At 44.5% G+C, this 26,216-nt stretch overlaps 1 protein-coding gene across 1 annotated transcript in view; it reads right to left on the bottom strand.

The window, feature by feature from the left end:
- The window catches only part of LOC311579548 (uncharacterized protein), a 50,220-nt gene that overhangs the window by 1,299 nt on the left and 22,705 nt on the right, over positions 1–26,216 (bottom strand). Inside the window, exons 5-7 of the mRNA XM_084750233.1 lie at positions 24,291–24,408; positions 12,172–12,242; positions 2,751–2,807 (exon numbers count right to left, since the gene is read on the bottom strand). Coding sequence (XP_084606359.1) covers positions 2,751–2,807; positions 12,172–12,242; positions 24,291–24,408 — 246 coding nt within the window. The remainder of the gene's footprint in view (positions 1–2,750; positions 2,808–12,171; positions 12,243–24,290; positions 24,409–26,216) is intronic.

The raw sequence follows: 26,216 nt of genomic DNA, 5'->3' as shown, positions 1-26,216 counted from the left end.
GGGCATGCCCAGAGGAGAATGGTTAGGAGAGTTGCTAGCGGTGCTGCAAAAGAGTGGTTTTCCAGTATTTAGTCCCATGGTGTTTTGGGAGAGGAGGGGAAATGTTGGAGGGAAGTGGTGGTTTGTTTGTTTGAAATTATGGAAAACTCCCAAAGAGCTCAAAAACAAACAAAAACTAGCAAGAAGAATAGCATCGTGCCCTGTATTTGCAAACCTCTGTGGTGTTTGGGACAAGAGAAAACAGTTGGATCCTCATGTCTTTTTCTTCAGCCTGTTTCCGTCACGGGCTATGCAGCCTCTGGAAAAGTCCCTGCACAGTCATGAGAGTCTGAGAGTGAAAGGCTTGCTCTGAGAACAGCTTTACCTTCACAGACACACAGAGAATTTTCACTTGCCTCTTCCCACAGGGTATCACATGATCACATACAGAAAACTACTGGTACATCAATGAATGTGTAACCAAAAGTTCTCAAACTCTGGTCAACCTGGGGCATTAACATGCATGTAAAAAAAAGAGCCTGGTACAGACAAACAGGCTTTTTTTCTTTTTCTTTTCTTTATTTGTTGTTTTTGGTTTTGTTCTTGCTTTTGTTTTTGAGACAGAGTTTCATTTATTCCAGGCTGGCCCCACAATGTAGCCAAACATGGGCTTGAACTCTTAGTCCTTCCATATCCACCTCTGAGGCATATGGATTACAAGCATGTGCCACCACACCTGGATTTGTATAGAGCTGGGGTTGAATCCTGGATGTCTGCATGCAAGGCATCTCCAGTCCCAAAGGGCTTTTTCAGTACTTCTCCCAAATACACATATGAAAATGATGTGGGGGTATCTTTGGGGACAGTGTTGGGGGGAAGATTAAAAATTGAAAACTAGGGCTGGAGAAATGGCTCAAAGGTTGAGAGCACTGACTGCTCTTCCAGAGGTCCTGAGTTCAATTCCCAGGAACCAAACGGTGGCTCACAGCCATCAATAATGTGATTTGATGCCCTCTTCTGGCCTGCAGGTGTACATGCAGGCAGAACACTGTATACATAGAGATAAATAGATAAATCTTTATGAGGAAGAAGAAGAAGAAGAAGAAGAAGAAGAAGAAGAAGGAGAAGGAGAAGGAGAAGGAGAAGGAGAAGGAGAAGGAGAAGGAGAAGGAGAAGGAGAAGAATTGAAAACTGAAAGTAAAAGTAAATTGTGCAAACATTTGGTGGTGAAGGATACCCCTTGACTTATCCCTTCCTAGCATCCCTTGGTTCTCGTCATGCGTACAGCTACCTTGAAGAGAGTGCCAGCTGTGGAAACATGTATCCTACTTGTGTCACATCCCTCAGCAGCAGCTGTTGTGTCTGAGCCTTTCAGCCCTCACTGACTCAGTTGAATCACCTTTGTCCCATGACATCAGATGGGTCCCCCCAAAATATTGCCCTGAAGACAAGAATCCCCTGGTTCAATGTCCCGTTTGGACCAGCTGTTGAGGATCTCTCTCTCTTCAACTCTTGGCAGAGACTGGCTAGGGCTCTCACCCTCCTAGCCACGCACTTCATGCTGTCAGCATGGATAGGATCTGGGCCTCATTCTGATCTGTTTCCAAGCTAGATAATCATCAGGAATTCATAATTAGAGTTAGTTCTTGGAGAATTGTTGCTTTGGATGTTATAAATAATAGAGCATGGTGTGCACTGAAAATTGTGAAAATTATTCTGGCTCCCTGAAACACTCTGTATCTCTTCCTCAGCCATTTTCTATATAGGACCCAAACCAACCTTCAATACCACATTCCTGCTACCAACACAGCAACAACTCAAGGAACTTTTGGTGGCATTTTAAGCTGTCTCATCCAGCCCAACTCCCATTTAAAAAATACTCCTGAGAAAGGACATCAGGGACATAGCAGCCCTGAATCTCAAGCACTCTGAAATTCAATTTGAGCCCAGTTGGAAAAAACATGACTGAAATGTTCAGGGAGGAAAAGCTGTTCACAGCAAGAAACGCAAGTGCTATTTATTACCCAACTGCCTCAGCAGGACATTAGCCATGTGCGAGTCAGGCTGGTGACACCAACAAGCAAGGAACAGACACTGTCAGGCTATCAGGCAGGGACTATGAGAAGCACTCAGCTCACCTGAAGGGGGCAGCACCTACAGCTACTGGTTAAAGGCTGGACGAACTTCTGGTTTTCAAGAGAACCCAGAAATCTACATTTATTTTTAAATGTGAAAACTCCCTATTGAAATGATTCTACAAAAGACTCTATATATGAATATATAGAGAGATGATAGATAGTCTTTATACATATATAGTCTTTAAATGTATACACATATATACATGTATATAGGTAGTCTTTATACATATATAGTCTTTAAATGTATACACATATATACATGTATATATACATATACAGTCTTTAAATGTACACACACACACACACACACACACGTCTAAGTTCCCAAACTTTTAACAAAACACATCTGTGCTGTCAGTTTGTGTCCTATAGCCCCCAAATCTCATTTCTCATTGTACCACACAGGATGAGAATGTTCTTCCAAGAGCCATAGACTAGCTAATAAAAGTCCCAGTATCAGACATGGAAAACCTCCCTTCAAGTTGTCAATCAGAAGAGTCCAAGAGACTCCCAAAATAATATATGCTACCACCATCGCTCTTGATGCCTCCCAGGGCTTGAAGGTAAGACCCTGTTGCTGAAGGCACCACACACTTTAGACACAGGACTTGAAGGAATTGATCCAGAACTCACCTGGAAGCTTCATCTCCCAGGACTTTGCTTTCATAGTATACGAAGGTGTTGTGCAAGCTGCCAAGAAACAAACAAACACAAATCAATAATCCCACCCAGCTGTAAACCCTACAAATCCCAACAATGACCACTAATGTAATATCCTCAAGGGTGCAGTAGTGCCACTTACACCTTAGGAGAAACCAACAGCCATCTAATTGTTTTTAAAGCCCATTCAATAGGAGGGAATTCATGCCTGGTACTTGTAAGCCTAGCCCACTACCTGTGGCTAATAAAGTCATCAACTGTAGAGTATAACCTGATACGTTTCTAAACTTGTACAATTTCCAACTGCATTATAAATATCTGTCCTTGCACCTACAGGTAAATATAGCTCTTACCCTTCATCAAAGAAGCTCCGTTTTGAAAGAGACAGATACCATCACATAAATCCACAAGGGTTCAAAAGGACAACTGACCGTGGGGTGCTCATCCTATGTTGATACATCTATATTACAGTTCCTACTCTTAATTGTGAAAGAGGAAACAGAAAGATTTTGAGCAACAGGACCAGAAAGCCTGATTCAAGACAGTGTCTTCTATATATAACAGGGAGCTGCACCCATGAAATCCCAACAGTATGTTTGCTCCAACAGGATCTACACAATGACAACAGCAGTTGACATCCCAACATGGATGGGAAAAATCTCACAACTCCTCACCCCTAGGTGAAAAGCTATGGGCAATTAATGGCTTTTATGAGAGGATCAGTCTTCTCCAGGACAAACTGCCTGATAAGTTATCCAGTCCCAAGTGGTTAACACTAAACACAAATACATATTAGCAATATTAAATGGGTTCAACACATTGTATTTCTCTCTCTCTCTCTCTCTCTCTCTCTCTCTCTCTCTCTCTCTCTCTCTCTGTGTGTGTGTGTGTGTGTGTGTGTGTGTGTGTGTGTGTGTGTGTGTGTAGGAGTAAAAAATTAAAAAAGAGTTCATTAAATTAAGAGGGAGTTTCAGAGACACAGAAGAAACTGAGAGGGTAGAAAGAAGGGTAGAAATTATGTAAGTACAGTACTTGGGTAGAAATTCTCAAAAACAAAGTAGTACATGTAGGATGTGAGTGAAGCCCTGAGCTAATGTGTATAGTTCAACATAAGCACAGGCATAGCAATGGCCAATGGCTCAGCCATGATGCTGAGTTTTCTCCCTAACCCTATATTTATTGCTCCCTTACAGAAACCACTCCTACCAAGATTAGCTAATCGTTCCTCTTTGTTCAACTGTGTATAATAGCCTTGCCTCTTTAATTTATATTCGTAAAGCTACCACTTTCCCTCCTTCTATATAATAAACATGCTGAGTTTCCAGGGTGCTACAGTTTCCCCACCCAACAACTCAGACGACCCAATCTCGTATTTTCTGTGTCTGTATGTCTGTCTTTCTTCATGTCCTCTCTTCACTAGTTATGTGTCTTCCAGGAGCCATGCTTGATGAGGTGGGTACAAGGCTGTTTTCTTATGTGTTTGTTTTTAAATAAAAACAACACTTCAATTACAAAGCGCCATTCTGTTCCCTCCATGTGAGTCCTTAGACCCATGCTGAGTACCCATCCTGTTCATGTTCCCACACTGTCATTACCAAGCATGCATCCAAACTCAACCCACACTGTGTAATGTTACAGAATTGATATGTTACAGATTTTTATTCCGTTTCTTATTTTAAATTAAGCTTTTTTTTAAAAAGGCTATGCTATTATACATTAACCTAATTCATACATTTTAATTGTATCGTATTCTGTCACTTAAATGTACCAAAATTTAACTTATCTGTTCTTCTTTTGATGAAAATTTAAGATTTTCCCCCTAATTTCAACTGTTCTGCTATTGTATAGTTTCAACAATAAAAATCTCTCCAACTGCATGAAGTAGCACCTACCTGTGTAGTGGAAGTTTTGGTTATGTTATGTAAACATGTCTTTGTTTTGATTCCAAGTGTGAGGTGGGAAACTGCCTTTAGCTTATGCACAGCATTGTGACAGGGTGCTTGATCTTTGTCAGCTGATAAAGCCTTATGAGTGAGCATGCAATCTTTGCCAGCTGGGAACTGCTTCATGGAGGGGGGTGGTCTTTGCCAGCTGGAAAACATCCTTGTGTGGACTCTGAGAGGGTATAAATAGGAAGAGAGAGAGAGAGAGAGAGAGAGAGAGAGAGAGAGAGAGAGAGAGAGAGAAAGAGAGAGAGAGAGAGATTTTTCTCTAGGAAAAGAATTTCCAGGGTGTGGCAAATACATACTTTATCCTTTCTACATTTTGACAAACTGTGTTTCAAAGTGATTGGTCAGTTGATTCTTCTGCCAATAGATTGATTCATCTGATAGGGCCTTGGTTTTGCCTGTATAGTCTTAAGGAGTGTTAAGGTCTGAGTAGAATATGCACATAACTGAAAATATGACCATTTAAGAACATAACATTGGACAAGGCATGGTGACTCATATTTTTAATCCCAGCACTTGGGGAGGCAAAAGCAGGCAGATCTCTGTGAGTTCAAAGCCAGCATGGTTTTAAAAGTGAGTCTAACACAGTCAAGGCTACACAGAGAAACACTGTCTTGGAGACAAATAAAGAAAGCCAGGCATGGTGATGCATGCCTGTAATCCCAGCAATCCAGAGGCAGAGACAGTTGGATCACTGTGAGTTCAAGGCCAGCTTGGTCTACAAAGTGAGTCTAGAACAGCCAAGGCTACACAGAGAAACACTGTCTTGAAAAACCAAAGAAGAAGAGGAAGAAGAAGAAGAAGAAGAAGAAGAAGAAGAAGAAGAAGAAGAAGAAGAAGAAGAAGAAGAAGAAGAAGAAGAAGAAAACAAAGAATGTAACATTGGGCCAGGTGTGATGTCACATCCTTTTCCCAAGAACTCAGGAGGTACAGGCATACAGGCCTCTGTGAGTAAATTCCAGTCCAGACAGAGATACATAGTAAGACCTGTTTTAAGAAAAGAAACAATACATTGCATCTCTTTATAGCTATGAATCCTCTGTCTAAGACAGGCAGAAATAGAAATAGAATCTATTTACTTAGGTTTTTAAATAAAATAGTAAGCCATAGTTTTTCAAAAACCTACCTACAGTTAGAGGGATAATTAAAATAGGGAACATGAGAAAATGGATTCATTCTTTGAATATGGTTTGCTTTATTGACCTAATTATCAAGTCACTTAATATTTTACATCATTACCCCAAAGTTAATTTAGTACAAAAATAACCCAAAAATCAGGACCAAGACAAAGGAAATAAACCTAACAAGGTGTCCAGTTAGTGGCTTAACCATGAACTATTCCACATCACTCTAATCACATCTATAACTGTGAACATGCATATTTGATACAATTTTTATTGCTGTGAAGAGGCACTATAACCATCAAGTCACTTATAGGAGAAAGGGTTTGCTTGTTGTTTACAGTTTTGGATGTTGAGTTCATGACAATCATGACAGAGAAAATGGCAGCCAGCAGGTATGGCACTGGAGAAGAAACTGAGAGCTCACATCTTGAGAGGACAACCATGAGGCAGAGAGAGGAAAACGAACTGGGAAGTGCACGAGCTTTTGAAACCTCAAAACCACCTCTCACTGACAGACCTCTCCCAACCAACTGGAGATTAAGTTTTCCAGCTTTGTGTCCTAAAATAATGACCACCCAGATCCTCAGGCCCACTGGTGGTGACACTTAAGGACTGTTTTCTACTATATGGAATGTGTCTACTTGGAGTGGCAACTGACTGTCTAAAGGCAAAAATGAACAAATAATCATAGGACATCTTATCAGGCTGGAAAGCAATGTAGGAGCAATCTCATGGGGATGATCTCAGTAGGCAAGATGTTGCTTTGAAGATGGAATGATTGGGCCATCAATAATGACCAAGACTGTAGTAGGCTGAAACCCATGTATGTCATGACCTAGATGTTTATAGTGACTTATTTAAAACACCATCATGGCCTGGGGAGATGGCTCAGTGGGTAAAGTACTTGCTGTGAAAGCATGAGGACCAGAGTTCAGATCCCCAGCACCCCCCTAAATGCCAGGTGGGTTGTATGGCCCCTATATAATCTTAGTGCAAGGAAAGCAGAAATGAGTGACCCCCATAGCAAACTGGGGATACAGCTTAACCAAACCTGTGAATTCTGCTTACAAGCGAGAGACGCCGCCTTGATGTACAAAGTAGAATTCATAAGGCGTCATTGGAATCAGTTTCTGGCTTCAATGTGCATGCATGTTCACATGAGAACACACACACAATGCCATTATAAGCTAAGCACACTAATACATGCCTATAACACCAGCACTCAGACTGAAGAGGCAGGTCGATTTCTGTGAGCTTGAGATTGGCCCGATCGACACAATTTCCAGGATAGTCAGGGCTACATAATAAAAGCCTATTTCAGAGAGAGAGAGAGGAGGAAGAGAAGAGAGAGAAACAGAGCAGCCACCATTAATTGTAAAATACTAGAGACAAAATACTATAATAAAAAGTAAAGAACAAAAGGAAGAAGCATTTGTTTTTATTTTCCAAAGAAGCTGTGTGTCCAGATGATCAAATAGTTTATTGGAGAAAGTTCTCTTCACTTCCGCATTCTGGGGCATCCAGCTAAAGCAATAAAACTAGAATGCTACCATTGTATGTTGCTAATGAGTTAATGGATCTCAGCAAAGAAGAGCAATGACTGCCCACAACCATAAGGGAAAGACCTTTGGGTCTTTGTGCACAGTACCAAGGCTGAGTTCTCAGAGGACAGAAAAGAGATGGGGAGGACAGAGAAGGAAGTCATGGAAGGGGACAGAGCTGATCAAACATCCAGTTCTATCAGTATTTTGTGTGCCACAAGGGACAGAGAACTCATTATGTGCTACCCGAGGAAGCTGGGGAACAGCTGACAGGTTACCACGAGGTTCAGTTCAATGCCACAGCTACCGAACTCCTCGGAAGTCTCAGACAGCAGTGCCTCCCACAGAACATGGTATTCATTCCGAGTGCTGCTGAGCCAGCGAGCTCACATCACCTCTTCTGGCCTTCTATCCCCATATCCTTAGAGGAAGTGCCGCCAGCTGAAGTTCCCGACTGCATGTACCAACACTTCTTAAGATGCAGCCTTCCCGGCCACAGGGGAAGACAAAATGCTGCCCCCCACCCCCACCAACCTTTATGTGAAAGTGTTTTGCATCAATGACCATGCTGACTTTGAACACCAGGAGCCTGCATTAAGTGAGGACTAAATAGAGAGTTATGATGGGATTTCAGCCAAGCATGGTGATGTACTGGTAACACATGGGGTGCTGAGGCAGCAGGAACAGGCTAGCCTAGTTTTTTTTAATCAGTGAAATATCTATTTCTAAAAAAAAAAAAAAAAGAAAGAAATATCTATTTCTATCATTTCTATATATGAATTACACTCAGACCACTAGAAAATATTAGTTGTAATTCAAGAGATCCGCTACTTATATAAAAATGGAAGCTAAAAGAACGTTTCCAGAAACTCACCACTCAGAGAACTGTGACTTTTCAGCAGGGAAGGTTTTTAGTATATTGCTAATATAGCATTGAATAGGACGGAACGGCTTATTCAAAGGTCTAAAAAAAGGCAGAACTGTTCCCCTGCTTCTCAGTGTCTCAATCTTTTCCATATTTAGTGAGTAAGAGTCAAAAATATCAAAACTCCTGGGAAATTCTCAGCTCGAGAATTTATTTTTGCTTAGCATAATTTAGTACCATTTGTAGCTGCATCATGCAAGACTCAGGATCGCTTATACTTGAAAGCAAGAGCAATTCAAGACACGGCTGTCAAATCAACAGCCAAATAGTCCTTTATCCTTTGACAATTTGTAGTTGATTCATATAAAATTAAGAAAAAGGCTCGATTATGGTGCACACCTATAATCTCAGCACTCAGGGAAGCAGAGACAGGCGGATCTCTGTAAGTTTGAGGCCAGCCTGGTCTACAAAAGTGAGTCCAGGACAGCCAAGGCTGAAAAGGGAAACCCTGTCCCAAAAAACAAAAAACAAAAAAAGAAAAGAAAAGGAGGAGCAAGAAGTTGGGGAGATGGCTCAGTGGAGGAGAGTGCTGGCTGGACAAACATGGGGATCCAAGTTTGAACCCTGAGCATCTGGGTAAAAGCTGGCCTGGCTGCATGAACCTGGGACACCAAAGTTGTCTGGCAAAGAAAGGCAGATTCTAGAAGTTCACTGTCAGCCAGCTCTGGTTTAGTGAGACATCATCTAAGGGACATAAAGTGGCAGGAGAGTCAGCATCCAGCCCTGGGCTCTGCACATGTACGTGCATACCATAAACACATGCATTCTCTCACATCACACACACACACACACACACACACACACACACACACACACACACACAATTAGTTATTCTTTATTAAAGAAGGGACCAAAAAGACTAGGACCTCAGCCTTAAATAACAAATAGCCCTTAGAGGAAAAATGCTGAGCTGGGTGGCTTCACCCACCCATGTATTGACAGTGACAGTGAACCAGCTTATATTATCTCTAACCAGACATCAAAGGAAGTAGACTATATGATAAACAATACCGTCCAGAGAGCAGGACACTGATTTTAATTGCTCTTAATTTTCACTGCAAGGCAGAGAACAGGCAAAGCTTCAGAGAAAGGAATGATTATTTTTTAACTCCAAACTCTGAGGAGATCGTGTGCACAAGACACCAAGCTGGATGTTGCTCTAACTATTTTCCAGAGCTAAAAACAAAGCAGTGTTTCCCCTTCCCCAGCAGCGTGTGCACCCATCGCACACTCCATCGCACACTCCATCGCACACTCCATCGCACACTCCATCGCATACTCCTCGCCCCCCCCCCCATTCTTCCATCTCAGTGGCTGATGGACCTAAACCTTGAACCTAAAGCAGCATGCAAAGCTGCCAGAGGTATGCTGTTGGTGCAGGACTCGAAACATCAGCTGAGGAGTGCTGCAGATAAAGGAAGCAGATCTGTGTCACGCTATAACACGTGCACTAGGGGTTTCCTATGGTCTATTTTTAGTAGCCATTAGTAATGGCTTATTTGAAATTAGTATCATCCAAAGTCAAATGAATCTTGAGAATGAAGATTATCCCCATTTGACCTATCCCCTTTTAAAATTGCCAGATAGCTGCTCCAAACAAAATCCATCATGTTTAGGGCTCTTTGGTTTCTGACCCAGCATTTAGTCATACAACTAGAGAATTTCATAACTTGATGAAATCCTGAGAATAATGAGCAGTCTTGGACTGTCTTGTATGTTGTCATTGGAGGGTGTGTGTCTAAACACTGTCCTGAGGGCTCTAACTCTGATTGGATTCCACCAGAAAGGGGAGGCCAGGTGGTATGGGGTATGGCACAGTAGTAAGACACTTGCCAGGCATGTGCAAGGTCCTGGGTTCAATTACCAGTACCATCAAACGAGGTAAGAGATGAAGAGATGGAGAAGGGGGTGATAGAAATCATGATGATGAAGATGGGGATGATGGAGACAGAGTTGATGCAGATGATGGAGATGGGGAGCATGGAGATAGTGATGATGAAGATGGAGATGATGGAGACAGGAGTGATGCAGATGATGGAGATGGGGATGATGATGATAGAAATAATGCAGATGGGGATGGTGGAGATGAAAATTATGGAGAAGGGAATGACGGAGATGGGGATGATGGAGACAGGGGTGATGCAGATGATGGAGATGGGGATGATGGAGAAGAAGATAGAGATGATAGAGGAGAGAGAGAGAGAGAGAGAGAGAGAGAGAGAGAGAGAGAGAGACTGAATAGGCTAAGTTCAAGCTGCTCCTACCACTTCCTGTACCTGATGTGTATATTGAACAGAGAAGGCAAAGATGGAAAAAGTTCAGAGGCCACAGATTTGCCTCCCTGTTCATGTGTGCCTCCTGTTTGGTGACATTCAGATATATTTCTAAACACTTCCATTCACCACTCTAGAAAATATACCTAAGTCACCTAGAGTTTAGGTTTACTCATCTATAGTCCAATGCAAATAACAATTAATAGTGTCTGTGCCTGTATTCCAAGAAGGCAATTGACTGAACTGTAGAAGAGAATGCTTAGACAAGGACTTTGGAAAACCAAAACACTACATAAATATTGGCTTAATTTAATTAGCTAAAAAGTAGTAAATTATCTACATAAATGGCTCCTTATGCTCCACATAAATAGAACCACTTCTAGCTCTAACTCATACATGAATTTTCCAAAAAAGAGAAGGAAATAAGGCCAGATGAAATCACTGTGGTGCTGTGTTTGTTTGTTTGTTTGTTTGTTTGTTTGTGTTTTTAAGAATTGCTGTCTGAGCTGGGCGGTAGTGGTGCATATCCTAAATCCCAGCACTTGAGAGGCAGAGGCAGGCAGATCTCTATGCCTTCAAGGCCAGCCTGGTTGACAGAGTGAGCTCCAGGGCAGTCAGAGCTACACAGAGAAATCTTATCTCCAACAACAAAACAAAACAAAACAGAATGAGAGGAGGCAGAGAATATTACTATCTGAAGACTTTTTGTTTTTTTAATTGTATATATTTATTCATTCTCTCTTCCCACCAAGAGTTTAAGGCAATATACATGTGCTATAGAAGTACATTAATGGGTCTGAGGAAAATGACTGAGTAGGTAAAGTATTAGAACAGAGTGCAGATCCCCATCAATCATGTACATGAACAAGGCTGCCCACCTATCACACCAGTGTGCAGAAGGCACAGACAGGCATCCCCAGAACAAGCTGGTCAGGTAGACTAACTGAATCAGCCAGCTCTGAGTTCAAATAAGAACAAAGATCCTGCCTCAAAAAATAAAGTGGGAAGATATCTGACATCAACCTTCGGTATCCTATGCACATGGCAGACACATACATGTGAACATATATACACATTAGTACATATTACAAACAAATGAAAGAAAAAATAAAGTACATGCAATAAATCAAATATATGAGGACAGTTTTTTCTTTTCTTTAACAAGTGTGTGTGTGTGTGTGTGTGTGGTAAATGTCCCTTCATGTTAAAATCTTACCTGTCAGACAGGAAATGGTGGTACTAACATTCAGGAGGCAGAGGCAGGCAGATCTCTGAGTTTGAGGATAACCCGGCCTTCAGAGAGAGTCCCAGGACAGCCAGGACTACACAAAGATAAACTGGATCTCAAACAAAAGCAAAAGCAGAAACAAACAAACAAACAAAAAACCCAAAACTTAGGGCCGGGCATAGTGGAGCAAGCCTTTAATCCCAGCACTCGGGAGGCAGAGGCAGAGGCAGACAGATCTCTGTGAGTTCAAGTTCAAGGCCAGCCTGGTCTACAAAGTGAGTCCAGGACAGCCAAGGCTAACACAGAGAGACCCTGTCTTGAAAAAACAAAAAACAAAACCAAAACAAAACTTACCTGTAATTGCAGTACTTGGGAGGCTGAGGCAGGACCATTACAGTTTCTGACCTGGAATGTTTAATGCGACCCTGTGTCAGAAAGAGAGAGGGATATGAAATGATTTGGGGGGTGAGGAGAAGGTGAAATTTGTGACTGTGATAAAAAGTAATAGAACAGAGTGGGAAAGGGCACAATTGAGCAAGGTGGAAATTTTGGACCTGAACTTCCTGAAAACCAGGTGGTGGGGGTGGGGGAGCAACACTGTGTAATTCTCACTTTTAGAAAAGACAAACTTTATGTAAGAGCAGTAATAATTTCTCCATCATGCTGAGGGTAGCCGACATTCATCCTTGGTGCCTGTTATTTGCCCAGAAAAATGGGGCCCAGATGACAGTGCCCCTCCAAAAAACTGTAACTATAGAAGAGCGAGTGTCACTCAGAGAAGCCACTTGGCTTCTGGCTTTCAAGTTCTCAGAACCACACCCCACAGCAGCAGAGAGCCTCACTGCGAATGAGTAAGCTCAAAGACAGCAGCAGCTGCAGCCCACTCTGCCCATCTGCTGCCTCAGTGGCCATCGGGCAATAGCCCCCCGCTACGAGTCACATCTCATTCCTCTATAGGAAGCAGCATTTATCCATTCTGAAGAACTTTAACGAGGAAAGACAAATCTGCTTGGCAGACACTAGCTCTGTAGAGTACCAGTGACATGTTTGTTATCAACTCTGATGTCCTATGGCCCATGGAAGGCTAACAGCAATGCCAGCGCGTATCCACTAAGTGTTGAAGCCACATTTTCTCTTAGAGATCTAAGGTGTGCATCGGGAGCTAAGGGAGGTGACTCAAAGGGTAAGAGCACTTGCTGCGCAAGAGTAAGGATCTGAGTTTGAGTCCCCAACAACCCTGCCCCCAGAAGCTGAATGAGGCTGCGTGCAACTGTAACCCCAGCACTGGTCGAGACCAGGATGGAGAAAGGAGGGTTTGTTGTCTATCAGCCTAGTTCATTGACACTCTGTCTTGAGGAAGTAAGGCTAAAAGCAATGGAACAGGAACTCCAAAGTCTTTCTCCAGCTTCAGTGTGTACATAACACACACAAGCCACACACATACATAACATATATACACACACACTACACATACACCATACACACACCCCACACACATCATACACAAATCACACACACACCACACACATACCACACATACACACACTACATACATAGACATCACACACACCATAGCACACACACATACCACACACACCATACACATATCACGCACACACCACACACATACCACACATCACACACACACACACACACATGCGCACGCACGCGCACACACACACACACACCTCAAAATGGAAAGAAGGAAGGAGAAAAAAAGAAGAACCAACAAAAAACAACTTTGGGGATGGGTCAGAGTATAGCCTAGTGAGAGAACACATGTTTAGCATCTATGAGATCAGTGCCACACACTAAAAGTTAAACTGTCAAGCAGAAATGAAAGGTATAAGGAAGGAGGAGGAAAAGGAGGAAGAGGAGGAGGAGAAGGAAAGAAGGTCTATGCTAAGCACCAACAGACCAAGGTAAAAAAAAAAAATCAAAATGGAGTCCTATGAAACCAAGCTGAAACTAAGCTGCCTATCTGAACTTCTGAGTAATCAGAATTAGATAGGTGGAATCCAAATGTCCCAAACAGGATAATCTCTGTCTTCGTGATACTAAAATTCCCTGGGCTTTTATCTTCACTCGAAAGAAGGGACCCGAAATAACCTGGTGTTATCCAACTGTTGCTTTCCTACTGCCCAGTTTCCCCATTCCTGCCTTAGAAGGAAAGTAACTTTGGAATGACCCATCCACTTCGGGTTCTGTTTCTGCTATCGTCAATCCTTTCCTGTCTGGGGGGAAAAAATCTCTTCTGCTCTGGCCATTGCAACACTGGTTCAACTTTATGGAATGAAGTGTTACCCAACTTCCGAATCAAAACTTCAGATCTTCGAGTCATTGTAATCTTATCCTTTGACAGCAGTTTTAGTGCCATAGACTTCCCACGCTCATAAGCAACAAAAATGCTTTTCTCTCAGCTTAGGGCCTGGAAAGTCCATCCAAGTTCAGGGAGCTGGCAGATTCGGAGTCTGGGAGGGGTAGCTTGCTGGCTAATCGATAGTCATCTTTTGCTGTGTTCTCATGTGATGGAAGAAAAGAAGTGAACTCCCTGGCATTGCATATGAGTAATGTAGGAAATGTGGGAGTCTTTCAGAGTACAATCTCTGTAGCTTCACACGGGCTTTAACTCAGGGTTTAAGGTGCTAGAAGTTCACGAGCACATAAGACTTTCACTGAGTCACTGTCACGATCTTGAAGACGGAAATCTACAGACCACAGAAGGGCAAGTTTTAGAAAGAAGTTGTAGTATTACTGTGGAGAAATGTCTTGAGTGGATGTAACAACTGTCAATAAAGCGCTGTGTAGCCAATCATCTGGGCAGAAGGATAGGAAGTGAAAGAAGGGACTTCCTGGAGAGAGGGCGGAACCGAGAGTTGACAGTTGATGGTTGAGAGTTGATGGAGAGTGGGAGTAAAGAAGAGGCTGAGATTGTTTGCTTCATGCCATCGGCCCTGAGTACGTTTCCCACATACCCTCTGCATTCCTACATGTCCTCCTTTGCTCTTTGTCATCTGCCATGTACATCCTGTAAGGCAATTTTGAGTTACCCAGTGGCTCAGAGTCTGCCCAAGCCTAAGTATTTCATCATCAACTGAAAATATTAAAAATAATTTTTGCTTTATAAAAAAAAAAAAAGAAGAAGAAGTGGCTGAGAAGGATCAGGTTGGCAAGTGCTTGGGATATATGTAGGTTATAAGGATTAGAGTAGGTTATTTTAGGTTATTGCTAAAAAATAAAAATAAAAATAAAAAAAGTAGCAGTTTAGATTCTGCCGGGCGTAGTGCTTGCAGCTTTGAATTCCGTATCAGTCTCCTTATGTCAGTTATTGGCTTTACATTTTATTGTAAAAGAGTACAGCTGGGAGTTAAGAGAAAGAAAGGAAGCGGAGTTCCTACACAACACAGGTGTGTCCAAAAGAAAAATCGAGGTCCCACTGAGCTGCTAGTCTAGGCTTCCCATGGGATTCATGGCAGAAGCTGAGGTGGGGCATGGGGAGACAAGCTGGTCCATCCACAAGGCATCCAGGTGCCTCTCGGTTCCACTCACATCCTCTTGTATGATTTCCAGGCAGGGATGCTCACTTAGAGAAAGACAGGGAGAAACTGGAGGAGGAACCACAGCCCCTTTCCGGCATTCCTTGCAAGAGAACCAAGGACATTTCCTTCTAGTTTCTAACCAAGGATAAGACTCAGAACTGCTGCTTTGGAGGCCCCTGCTCTGAACTGACTGGCCACTATCTAGGTCCCTTTCTCATTGTAAGGGACCTAATCCTGACTGTAAGGACAGTGCCCTCCTGACTGCATAATCTCCCAGCACCCTAGGATTAGGATTTTAATATACAAACTTGGAAGAGGCAAGCGTTCAGGCCGGTGTTCGCCCTGTCTTAAGAGCACCTCCAGGCTTGTTTGACTGTAGACCCCACTTCTATTTGCATTTGCTTGACCTGGAACTGTGTGTGAGCAGTGTTTTGGTCTTAGAGGTTCTCCCATACTGAGGCTGTACCCTCTCCCCCAGCCAACATTTGAAAAGTGACATCTAAACAACCATCAGGGTCCCAGCCTAGCCTTGCTGTAGCTATTGAGTGGGTTGAAGCCAGGGCTCCTGCTGAGTACCTTACAATGCATGCCCAACAACTCAGAAATAGCTAATTTAAAGGTCAATAACAATAAGACTAGGAGACATTAAACTAACTCCTTTCATGTTGCCAGGACTGAGGCAAAGGTAAGGAGGAAAGTGGTTACCCAGCATATATAAGGCTCTGTGTTTGATCTCTATCATAATGAGGGAGGTACCCTTCTAAGCTAAGAGTTAGTAAAAGGTTAATTGTCATAGAGAAGCTAAGGCATGGTGCCTCATCCCTCTAACCTGGAAATCAAAGTCTATCCTGGGCTACATACTGAGCCTTTCTTTCAAAAAAGAAAAAAAATATCCCCCGAAATGTATTATATAATGCATTGTCTTTTGTGAACATGCTCAGAATGGACCTATTTTATTCATATATAGTGTACCTGGAGCTAATAAACAACCCGCCACAATAGCCCAAATCCTCCCCAATATATGGGTGAAAGAAGCCTCCCCCTTGGTCCCCTGAAAGTTCTCCAGATGAACTGACAAGTTAAACAGAAGGGAAGAAATGCACAGTGATATGTACAAGAGGCCCTCACAGCACAGGGTCATCCACAGAGTAGGAGCCCTGACAGGCCCATGGCAGAGCCTGAAGCGGATCTTATTATGTGGATGAAATCTGCCAGGTTATTTCTCAGGAGCTGCCTTCAGTCCAGCAGAGGAGCCAGCTGTGTGTAGTGGCACACATCTGGAATCCCAGCTATCAGGGGGTTGTGCAAGCAGGGCTCCAGTTTGAAGCCAGCCTAGAATACATATAGAGATTCTATTTATACACAACACACACACACACACACACACACACACACACACACAAGTAGAAAAAAATTGTCTGGGTCTAGAGCTTTAATTTCTTCTTCCTGGGTTATCTTTCCCTTGTTAATGAGGTTTCTTAAATTATTATTTTATTTTATTTACATTGGTATAAATAAATGTATGTCTGTGTGAGGATGTCAGATACCCGGGATTTGGAATTACCGACAGTGGTGAACTGGCATGTGGGTGCTGGGACTTGAACCTGAGTCCTTTGGAAGAGTTAAGAGCAGCCAGTGCTATTAACTGCTGAGCCATCAGAAACTGCTGAGGTTTCTGAATAATTGCTTTGTACCTGAGAAGGGGACTTGAGCAGAAGCCTCTCCTTGGGCTTTGGAAGAGAAAGCAATTAAGAGACTGGGCTATTACAGGGAAATTGGAGGGACATCTTAAGGGTCCTTCACTTAGTTCAGTCACCTTGAGAATTGAGAGGTTTTTGTTTACTCATTTGTTTGTTTTGTTTTGTTTTAACCAACACACCATCGATAACTAAGTGTCCTCCCAGCTCTGCATTCTAATATCACAGCACTGCCCACCAACACGCCTCATTCTTAGTGCTGAGTCTCCTCCAAACACAGCAGTTCTTTCATGATGGACAGTAGGAAAGGTCTCTGGCCTGTGTTCCAGACAGGACATTCTGTGTACTCCCTAAGGAAAACCCTCAGCACACCTACCAGGCCATGACAAAGAGCTCCAGGTTATACAGATAGCTTAGATGGTATATATATGAACTACATATACATTCCATATTAAATAGGCCTCACATGGGCCTTTCACAGCCAGGTGTGGTGTCTCCCAGCACTGGGGAGACTAAAGCAGAGGGATCATAAGTTCAAGGCCAGTGTAGGCTATATAGCCATATACTTTGGGATTCTTTTCATTACTTTTTTATAGCCATATACAATTTCCCTTTCAGTTCATGTGATAGCTAAATTAATTGTCAACTTGATAGGATTGATAAACACCTAAACAATTAGCGGGGCACAACTTTGGGTGCTTCTAGAAAGGATTAACTGAGGAGGGAAGATCAATCCTCAGTAGAAGGCACTATTGCAGGTCCTCAGGACCCAGATCAAACTAAACTTCCGAAAGGAGAAAGCCAAGTGAATACCAGAATCCATCTCTCTGTGCTCCCAGAACCCCTCAGATGTGAGCAAGCAGCCTCATGCTCCCTCTGTCATGTCTTCCCTTCTACAATGTACTGTCTATCCTCAAACTGTAAGCCAGAATAAACCCCGCCCCCTTTACATTGCTTTCTGTAGCATATTTCTTCACGGCAGTGAGAAAAGTATCTAATAGAGCCACTCTTCTGCTCACTGGCAGAGATACAACCTAGGAGACTCAGAGCCTCATGGTATCATGGGAAAAGATCAAGACACCATCTCATGGACACCCCGTGATGCTCTTTTCCGTGCTTTTCCAACTCCTCTCACACCCAGTCTCACTGCTCCCCATTCACACCAATGTCTGGTCCCCTCCACCTCAGTTTCCCAAACCCACCTGGGCCTCCATAAATCTTCACCCATACATGGCCTAGAGACATGCCAGGAAAAAGAACTTAATGTAGGTTCCCTCTAGCACAGCTTTTCCATGTTGCTGTTTGGCTTTTTGTTTTGTTTTGTTTTGTTGTTTTGGTTCTTTGTTTTTTTCCATTTGTGATAAGTGCCAGAGTGCCAGAGTCCCCTTAGGAAATACGCTTTTGAAACTCCGAAGTCCAGCTTTTAAAAATAACCTCTCTCTCTCTCTCTCTCTCTCTCTCTCTCTCTCTCTCTCTCTCTCTCTCTCTCTCTCTCTCTCTCTCTCACACACACACACACACACACACACACACACACACTACCATCTCTGCCAGCAATTTCAGAAGTCTCTACAAACTCTTGCTGAGTCATTTATTCACCATATAATAAAAGCAACAGGCAAGCATGGTGGGACAGTCCTGTAGGCCCAGCACTGGGAAGGCCAAAGGAAGGAAAGCTATGCTCAAGGTCATCCTGGGCCACATAATGAAATCCTATCTCCAAAAAGAAAAAGGGAAGAGGGGAGAAGGGGAGGGGATAGAGGGAGGAAGAGAAGGAAAGAAAAGAAAGGAAGGAATAAAAGAAATAAAGAAAAGGAAAGGAAAAAAAAGAATGCCCCTACCCTGGAGGAAAGTAGCAGCTATGTTTGGAAGAGAAACATGGGGAAACTGGTTAAATCTTCGACAGGGCCTTCTCTCACTACAGTCTGCTCTCCCACCACTTTGGAGTCTGTTTCACTGACCATCATGTTTGGTTGTCACTCGAGTAACTATTGCTAGAGGGCCTGTTATTAAAATTGCTTCCTGAAGGAGATGCATGCAATATCAAGCCTTTTCCTCCTAAGGTCCCAACAACAAACAGAGGTGTGATTCTGTCAAAGTTCACCCTGGGAAACCAGTGAATTTATTAGGCGCACTTAAGAGGGATGGGTGACAGGTTACTGGGAGAAGCATAGGCAGACTAAAAGCGCCACACGAGAAGGTCTGCACCTAGCATGGATGGTGATGTGCCTGTGGCTGTGGTGTAGATGGAATCCCCTCCTCTCGTCCTCCCAGAGGCCAATATTATTGGGGCAGAATTGCATAGACTAGTTGGAATGTGTGGGTGGGTACTAATGAAGGAAGGTCATCTGTCAACAAGCCCAGCTGGGATGTTTACAACCCTGCACAGCTGAGCTGATAAAGATGTAGCAATTTGGTCAGAGCATAGTTTTAGTAATTAAAAAAATAAGATACCAGGCAACAGATATTATATGGAGATGTGTGTTGTATGAGCATGGAGAGAGAAGGAAAGGGGCAGGGGTACCCCTGAGAGACAGAGACAGAAGAAGAGAGGAAGAGAAGTAAGAGAGTTAAGAGGGTAAGAGGGCTGAGACAGAAGGATGAAGTGGGTCTGTCTTTTTATATACTGGGCAGTGCCATGCCCAGTGACAGGTAGGCAATGATGTCACAGGTAAGCAATGACATCACAGGTAGGCAGACTGGAGCAGAATCCTAACAGATAGTCCTCTACAACAGGACCCGATGAGAAAACTCCATGTATAAAAGACACTCAGAGGCAGGTTCACCCAAGAGCCAGAATCTACATCATACAGCAAACGGCAAAGAAGAGTGTCCCCTCCCCACTGCCCTCGCCTTCTCCCCCAGCGCCTAAGCCTGTCCTCAGAGAATGAGGGGGAGTTTTTGCTCTTGTACCTTCTGGAGAGGCTGTGTTTGCACTAACTAGTCCATAGGCAATAGGAGTCCCTGATGGTTTGTTTCATTCTGTTTTTGCAGTGCTGGGGATAGAAGCCAGAGACTCACTAATGCTATGTTAGCTCTCTACCACTGAGCTGAGTGGTCCCCAGCCCCTACTCCATTGATGGCTTTTAAGTAGATGAATAGAAAGATAGAACAGAGCTTTTGGCAGCATTGGTGCAAGTGGCCGTGGGTAGGCTGGAGGGGAATGTTGAAGCTCAGCCTCCTCCTGGCAAAGTCCGAACGAGTTGCTCCTGAACAGGAATGAATATAAAGACAACATGGAAACACCAGGCCAGGCCAGCCGGATCATGGGCCGTGGAGAAGCCCAAGAGTTATGGCCGCCTTGCTGCCTGAGCCTGTAGCCTCTTGTCTTCATTTCTAGAGTAGCCAAGGTCGACGCTCCCCACGCAGAAGCCTGCCAGTAGAGTCCTTACCAGGGGCCATGTCCTCTTCCACATGGCTCAGGGAACTTCTGGTACAAGGGTGGCTCTGGGCCACTGTGAGAAAGGTCAGCCTTCCCTGCAGATGTTGCCATGGCTCTATCCTTCTGGGCATCCCTCCAGGGGCCTGGAGTAATTCCAAGGCCCAATCAGCAAGTTAAAGCCAAAGCGGGGCCAACACAGCACCTCCCATCTCAGTGAGATTACCACGGAAGATGACCTGACCTGTCCAGGCACGCTCCGGAGGACTGGTGGGCTCTGCAACCTGGTGGAGAATGGGGGGGGGGGGAGCAGTGAGGCTCTTCCACAGGGCTCACTCCTTTAAAAAACAAACAAACAAACAACTGAGACCCTGCTTTTCAGCCAAGGGTGGGGGCTGCTAAATCTACCCCCTCCCTCTCCCCTCCCACACTGACCCATCCTTTTGTGTGTATTTCTAACTCACCCTCCTTTCTCAGCATGCCTTGCATTTCCTCCCAAGCTGACCTCTTTTCTCATTCCTGCACACAAATGCGGAATCAACAAAACGTACTTAGCCCCTAGCAGACAGTTCCTCTCCATCTCTTCCAGATCTCCAATTCCAGCAAGAGCCCAGCAGGCATTCCCGGAGATGGGAGATGACCGAGGCTTCCCTAGCACCCTACTCATCCATCAGGAGAAGGGTTGCATTCCTCAGGCCTGGCTGAGATTCCTGAGCCTGGCTCTGCTGGTTTCCTTTGTTAAGTCCTTGAGGGCTGGGGGTAGCAGGTGAGCCTTCAGGGTCACTTGCAGCTAACTTTGCTCCTGGCACAGAACAAGACATGAAAAGGTCACTGACCACAGGAGGCCTCAGGATGTGTGTCCAAGAACGAATGCCAGGCCAGAGTACTGTGAGGAGAGTGCAGGATTACAGACGGCTGGGAGGAAAAGTGGGGAAAGCTTCACAGACAGAAACTGAGACACCCTCCTGGTGAGAGTGGCTGACTAGAAGAAACAGAGCCATTTGCTGATGTGCAGCTCACCCTGAGGGAAAGAGTCTGAGCTTGAGGTAGTAAGAGAGAGAAAACCAGACAGCTCAACTGGTATTACTTTATGAAGGGCCTTGCACGTCAGGAATCTATCCCACTCATCACAAGGAATCGTGGAAAGCCACAGAGCAGGGAAAAAACATATTAACTGTTGGCTCTTACAAAGGAACATGTCAAACAGGGCCTTTCTTTGGGGGCACTATTGGCCCTCAGAGCCACAGCTGTAACGAACTATAGAAATGATCCCTGGAAGGATCGTCTTCAGAGCCACAGCTGTACACAGCTGTGCTACAGGACTTAGGTGGATCGAAGAGTTGTCTCCATGGTTAAGATCACCTTACAGAGGGCCAGAGGTCAACCCCTAGCACCCACGTGGCAGCTCACAACCATGTCTGACTCCAGTCCCAGAGGATATACCAACCACGTATGTGGTACACATACCCCAAGCAAAGCACGCATACACATAAAATAAAACAAATCTTTTTTGTTTGTGTTTTTTTTCTTTTCTTTTTTAATTTTATTAATTTATTCATATTACATCTCAGTGGTTATCCCATCCCTTGTATCCTCCCATTCCTCCCTCCCTCCCATTTCCCCCTTACTCCCCTCTAGATGAGAGAAGCATGGGAGAATGGCAAAGTAGAAGGATCCAGAGGGTCCTAGAAACCTACAAGTAGAACATTATGATAGGCAGATTTGGGCCCAGGGGTCCCGCTCAAACTATGGCACCGGCCAAAGACAATATAGGCCATAAACTTCAAACCCCTACCCAGATCTAGCCAATGTTTGTGTTTTTTCAAGACAGGATTTTTCTGGGTAGCCCTGGCTGTCCTGGAACTTGCTCTGTATACCAGCTGGCCTCAAACTCACAGAGATCAGTCGGCCTCTGCCTCCCAAGTGCTGGAATTAAGGGTGTGCCCCACAGCCAACACCTAGTTTGAAAAACATCTTCTTAAAAGAAGTGCTATTGCAATGAACACAGGCCAAGGAAGTGAAAGCGCGGATGACACACTCCATCCTTACACTGTTAACTGTGGTTTCAACTGAACTGGCCACCGCCTAAGCTACATAAGAACTTAGAAGGATTCATGACTGGAGACGCTAGCTCAGGGAAGTGTAGTATCTCCCACCTCCAAATATGGGCCTGGGCCACACCCTGTCTTGTCTCCCATCCCCCACACCCACAGGTGACCCCTACTCTGGCCAATCTCCCCAGATACAGGGGAGGACTCTAAAAGAGGCTCCTGAGGAGACTAGAAGATCTGAAGGAGGGAAAGCTGCTGCAGCTCAGACAGTGGGGTGCTGAGCTCCTGAGGAAGGAAGGTGGAGAAAAAAGGCTCTAGCGGGTCCTGCACTATCACCCTGTGGGGCACAATGGCAACCCACACGGGAGCTGGGCTTCAAGACACAAAAGACCACACACTGCATGATTCTACTGATAGGAAATACTCAAAATGGACAGATCCAGAGAGAGAGAGAGAATACAGAATAATGGTTGCCAGGGGGATGGAGGCAGGACAGGAGGGGGGGCGACTGCTCCTTGGGTAATGTGCAGAAACAAGAGAGTGGTGATGGCTGCAAAACCATAAACACACAGAATTCAATCGAACTGTGCCCTTCAAATACACTCTTCAGTGACCGAAGGAGCAAGTTTATGTTAAATATATTTTACCACGAAAATGGTCCCTTTCTCCTGTGTTTTTTGTCAACTTGACACCGAGAAGAGGAAAACTGTAGACAGGTCCCAGGTTATTGTCTTAAAGATTGAGGTGAGAGGTCCTGGTCCATTGTAAGGTGCTGCCAACCATGGGCAGGTAGTCTTGGGGTGTGTAACAAAGCAGGCTGAGCAGTGTTCCTCCATGGTTTCTGTGTCAGGCTGTCCCCAGGCTCCTCCCTTGAGTAGTTTCCTTGATTTTCCTCAGTGATCAAGTGTGCTGCAAATGTCATAAGCTGAAATAAACTCTTTCCTCACCAAATTGCTTTTGGTAATGGTGTTTTATCACAGCAATAGAAACCCAGACCAAGACACTCCTGTTTACAAAGTGGCTGGGCTTTGGCCGTTGTTAGTTGTCATCCAAGGGCTGCCTCCAAGGAGAAATGACAGGGAATGGACTTCAATAATATGAAGGAACGGCACAGAGGTCGTCCAACTGGCCTCATTCCAAAACAAGGCAGAGCTGAACCCTCTGAAGAATACACACACACACACACACACCCGATAATACACATGAACATCACAATGTACACACATATCACAACACACACACATATATATACACACATCACAGTACCCACTCACATATACACACATCACCATGCACATACATACACATACACATAATACACATGCACATCACAATACACACGCATCACAACACACACACACAAACACACATACACACACTGTAGTAATCATTGAATCATCAATACCACCCCCAAATACTTCCAAAGCACAAAATGCCCCCATTCTGGGCACATAGTGAGATTGTGCTTCCTTCTGCATGAGTGAGACCACATGACTAGTTAGCTCTGGCCAAGGAGGGGCAAGAACTGGTCATACAAATGATGCAAGGCCTTCTGGGAATGGGTTGCTCCAATGCTGATGACAGAGTCCAAGTGAGCATGGGCAGAGCCTCTGTTGACCTGCAGTGGACACAGTTTAGAGAGAGCAAACTGCTGTCTTTGGCATTTACTCAGATCCCAGGTGGCTTGCTCCTCCAGCATCATCCTCCGCCCCCTGGAGAGATCACACTTGGGCCCCTGGCAGCTTTGATGCAGTCTCAGTGTGCACTGAGCAGGTTGAGTGAAGGAAAGCCAAGAGCACTTCAGTACCTGCTTATAGAACAGGGATGTGTCCTTTCCTTTGTCCTCCTGCTCCTCTAGCAAAAGAGAAGGCCCGGGAGAGCAGCCAGGCAGTGAAGGACCACACCTCGCCTTCCTCCTCCAGTTCCTGTCCTTAAGTAGAAAGGAGATATGAATTAAATCAGATAGGATTTAATCTGTAGCCTCACCAGACGAAGCTATAGTAAACTGGAGTGCATAGGAAGCAAGAGGAACTTTGATATCCCAAGTACCAAGAAAGGGAAAGTCCACAGGTCTTTATCAAAAGCAAGGAGAAGGTGGCACCTTCCCAGGGGGGTAAAAAGTTAAAGAGGAAAGAACTATTTCCGTAATGACAGTCAAGTTAAGAAAACCCACAGAGCCAGGCCCAGGAAGGAAGACTGGCATTGGCAGCCCAAAATAGGACAGTTGCTCTAGTGGGAACATAGAGTCCACAGTCTCCGGAAGAGTGTTCAGTGGTTATAGCTGAAATTTGAAATGGCCTCATAGGCTCACGTTTACAGTTAAGTAGGTCACTATCAGCTCCTTTGAAGGCAATGCCGAGTCCCTGTCCTTCCCCCCCCCCCCCCCCCGCCTCTCTCTCCACCCTCCCCTCCTGTCTTCCATAGGATGAACAGTTTCCTCCTTTCCATTCTCTTGCTTCTTCGCTGCCATGACGTTGGCCTCGCTGCCGACACAGAATCATAGTGCCAAGGGACCAAGAAAAAAACCCTCTTAACCGAGCCAAAATCCTTTGGTTGTTTCTTCCAGGTATTTTGACCACGACTTAACAAAGGTAACTAACATCCCACTCTGCAGCCACCTGGCTGGGCAATACCCTGACGTCTTCCCCTGCTTGTGGTTTCCAACCAGGGTTCTGGAACTGATGGAACCCAACAGAAATCTAGAGGTCAGGTAAACCAGCAATGCATCCAGGCTTTCTAACTCCCAGGTATCAGGTTATAATGAATAATCGATGTTAAGCCCTGCTGCAGGGCGTGGCTGGCATGGCCTGCCCTCTACCTAGGGGCGGGGCTTCTCCTCTCCCAGAGACTCACTATAAACACCACACATTTTGGTCCCACTCCCTTTTTGTCCTCCCTGCTGCTTTTGCCCTTGCCCTTTTCCCACCTCCCTGGCCTCTCTCCTTCCCTTCCCCCACTCCCAGCTCACCCTGCTTTCCCCTCCCCCTACTGTGCTGCTTCCAACAGAGCTGCATTTATATATTATAGCTTCATCACCATTAGCTCATTCTGATTATTTAATCAGTCAATGGAGAGTTCATCCAGAGGTCCAAATGAAAAGGACTCATTGCCTGCCTCTGCCATTGAGAGTGCCTGTGAATTCCTGCCGTGTTTGAGGACTGTTTCTGTTTGTTTGTTTGTTTGTTTGTTTGTTGTTTGTTTGTTTTTTATTTTTTGAGATGGGGTTTCTCCATGTAGACCAGGCTGGCTTTGAACTCACAGCAATCTACCAGCCTCTGCTTCCCAAGTGCTGGGATTAAAGGCATGCGCCACCATGCCCAGCAGGACGGTTTCTTTTATGGCTGATGTTTCAAATGAGCCTGGTTACAAAGCAAAGTAGACCAGGATAATATTTTCATCAGGAATGAGTGAAAAGGGAGAAGGAAAAAGGACCGGAACAGAGAATGGAGAAGGCAAAGAAGTGATTTGAGCTTGACTGCTGAAGATGCCATGTAAGTTCCCTTGAGTACCAGTTTTGATAGCACGCTGCCCCCACTCCAGGAGCTTGTTGAGAAGAACAGATGAAGAGGCTTGCTCTGTCACGTAGTGTTGGACAGGAAATACACTCCAGAGGACATAGCTGCAAAGAATTGAATAAAGGGACTCCATAGGGTACAGATGGGCCTAAGAGAGCCAAGGGGGTAATGAGGCACCTGAGGCTAGTGATGCTGAGAAGCATTTGCTATCCTCTCTA

The sequence above is a fragment of the Acomys minous genome, assembly GCF_964271855.1.
Source record: "Acomys minous genome assembly, chromosome: 2".
Lineage (NCBI taxonomy): Eukaryota > Metazoa > Chordata > Mammalia > Rodentia > Muridae > Acomys > Acomys minous.
Note: the sequence above shows the minus strand (reverse complement) of the source record. Positions and strands in the feature narration are given on the sequence as shown.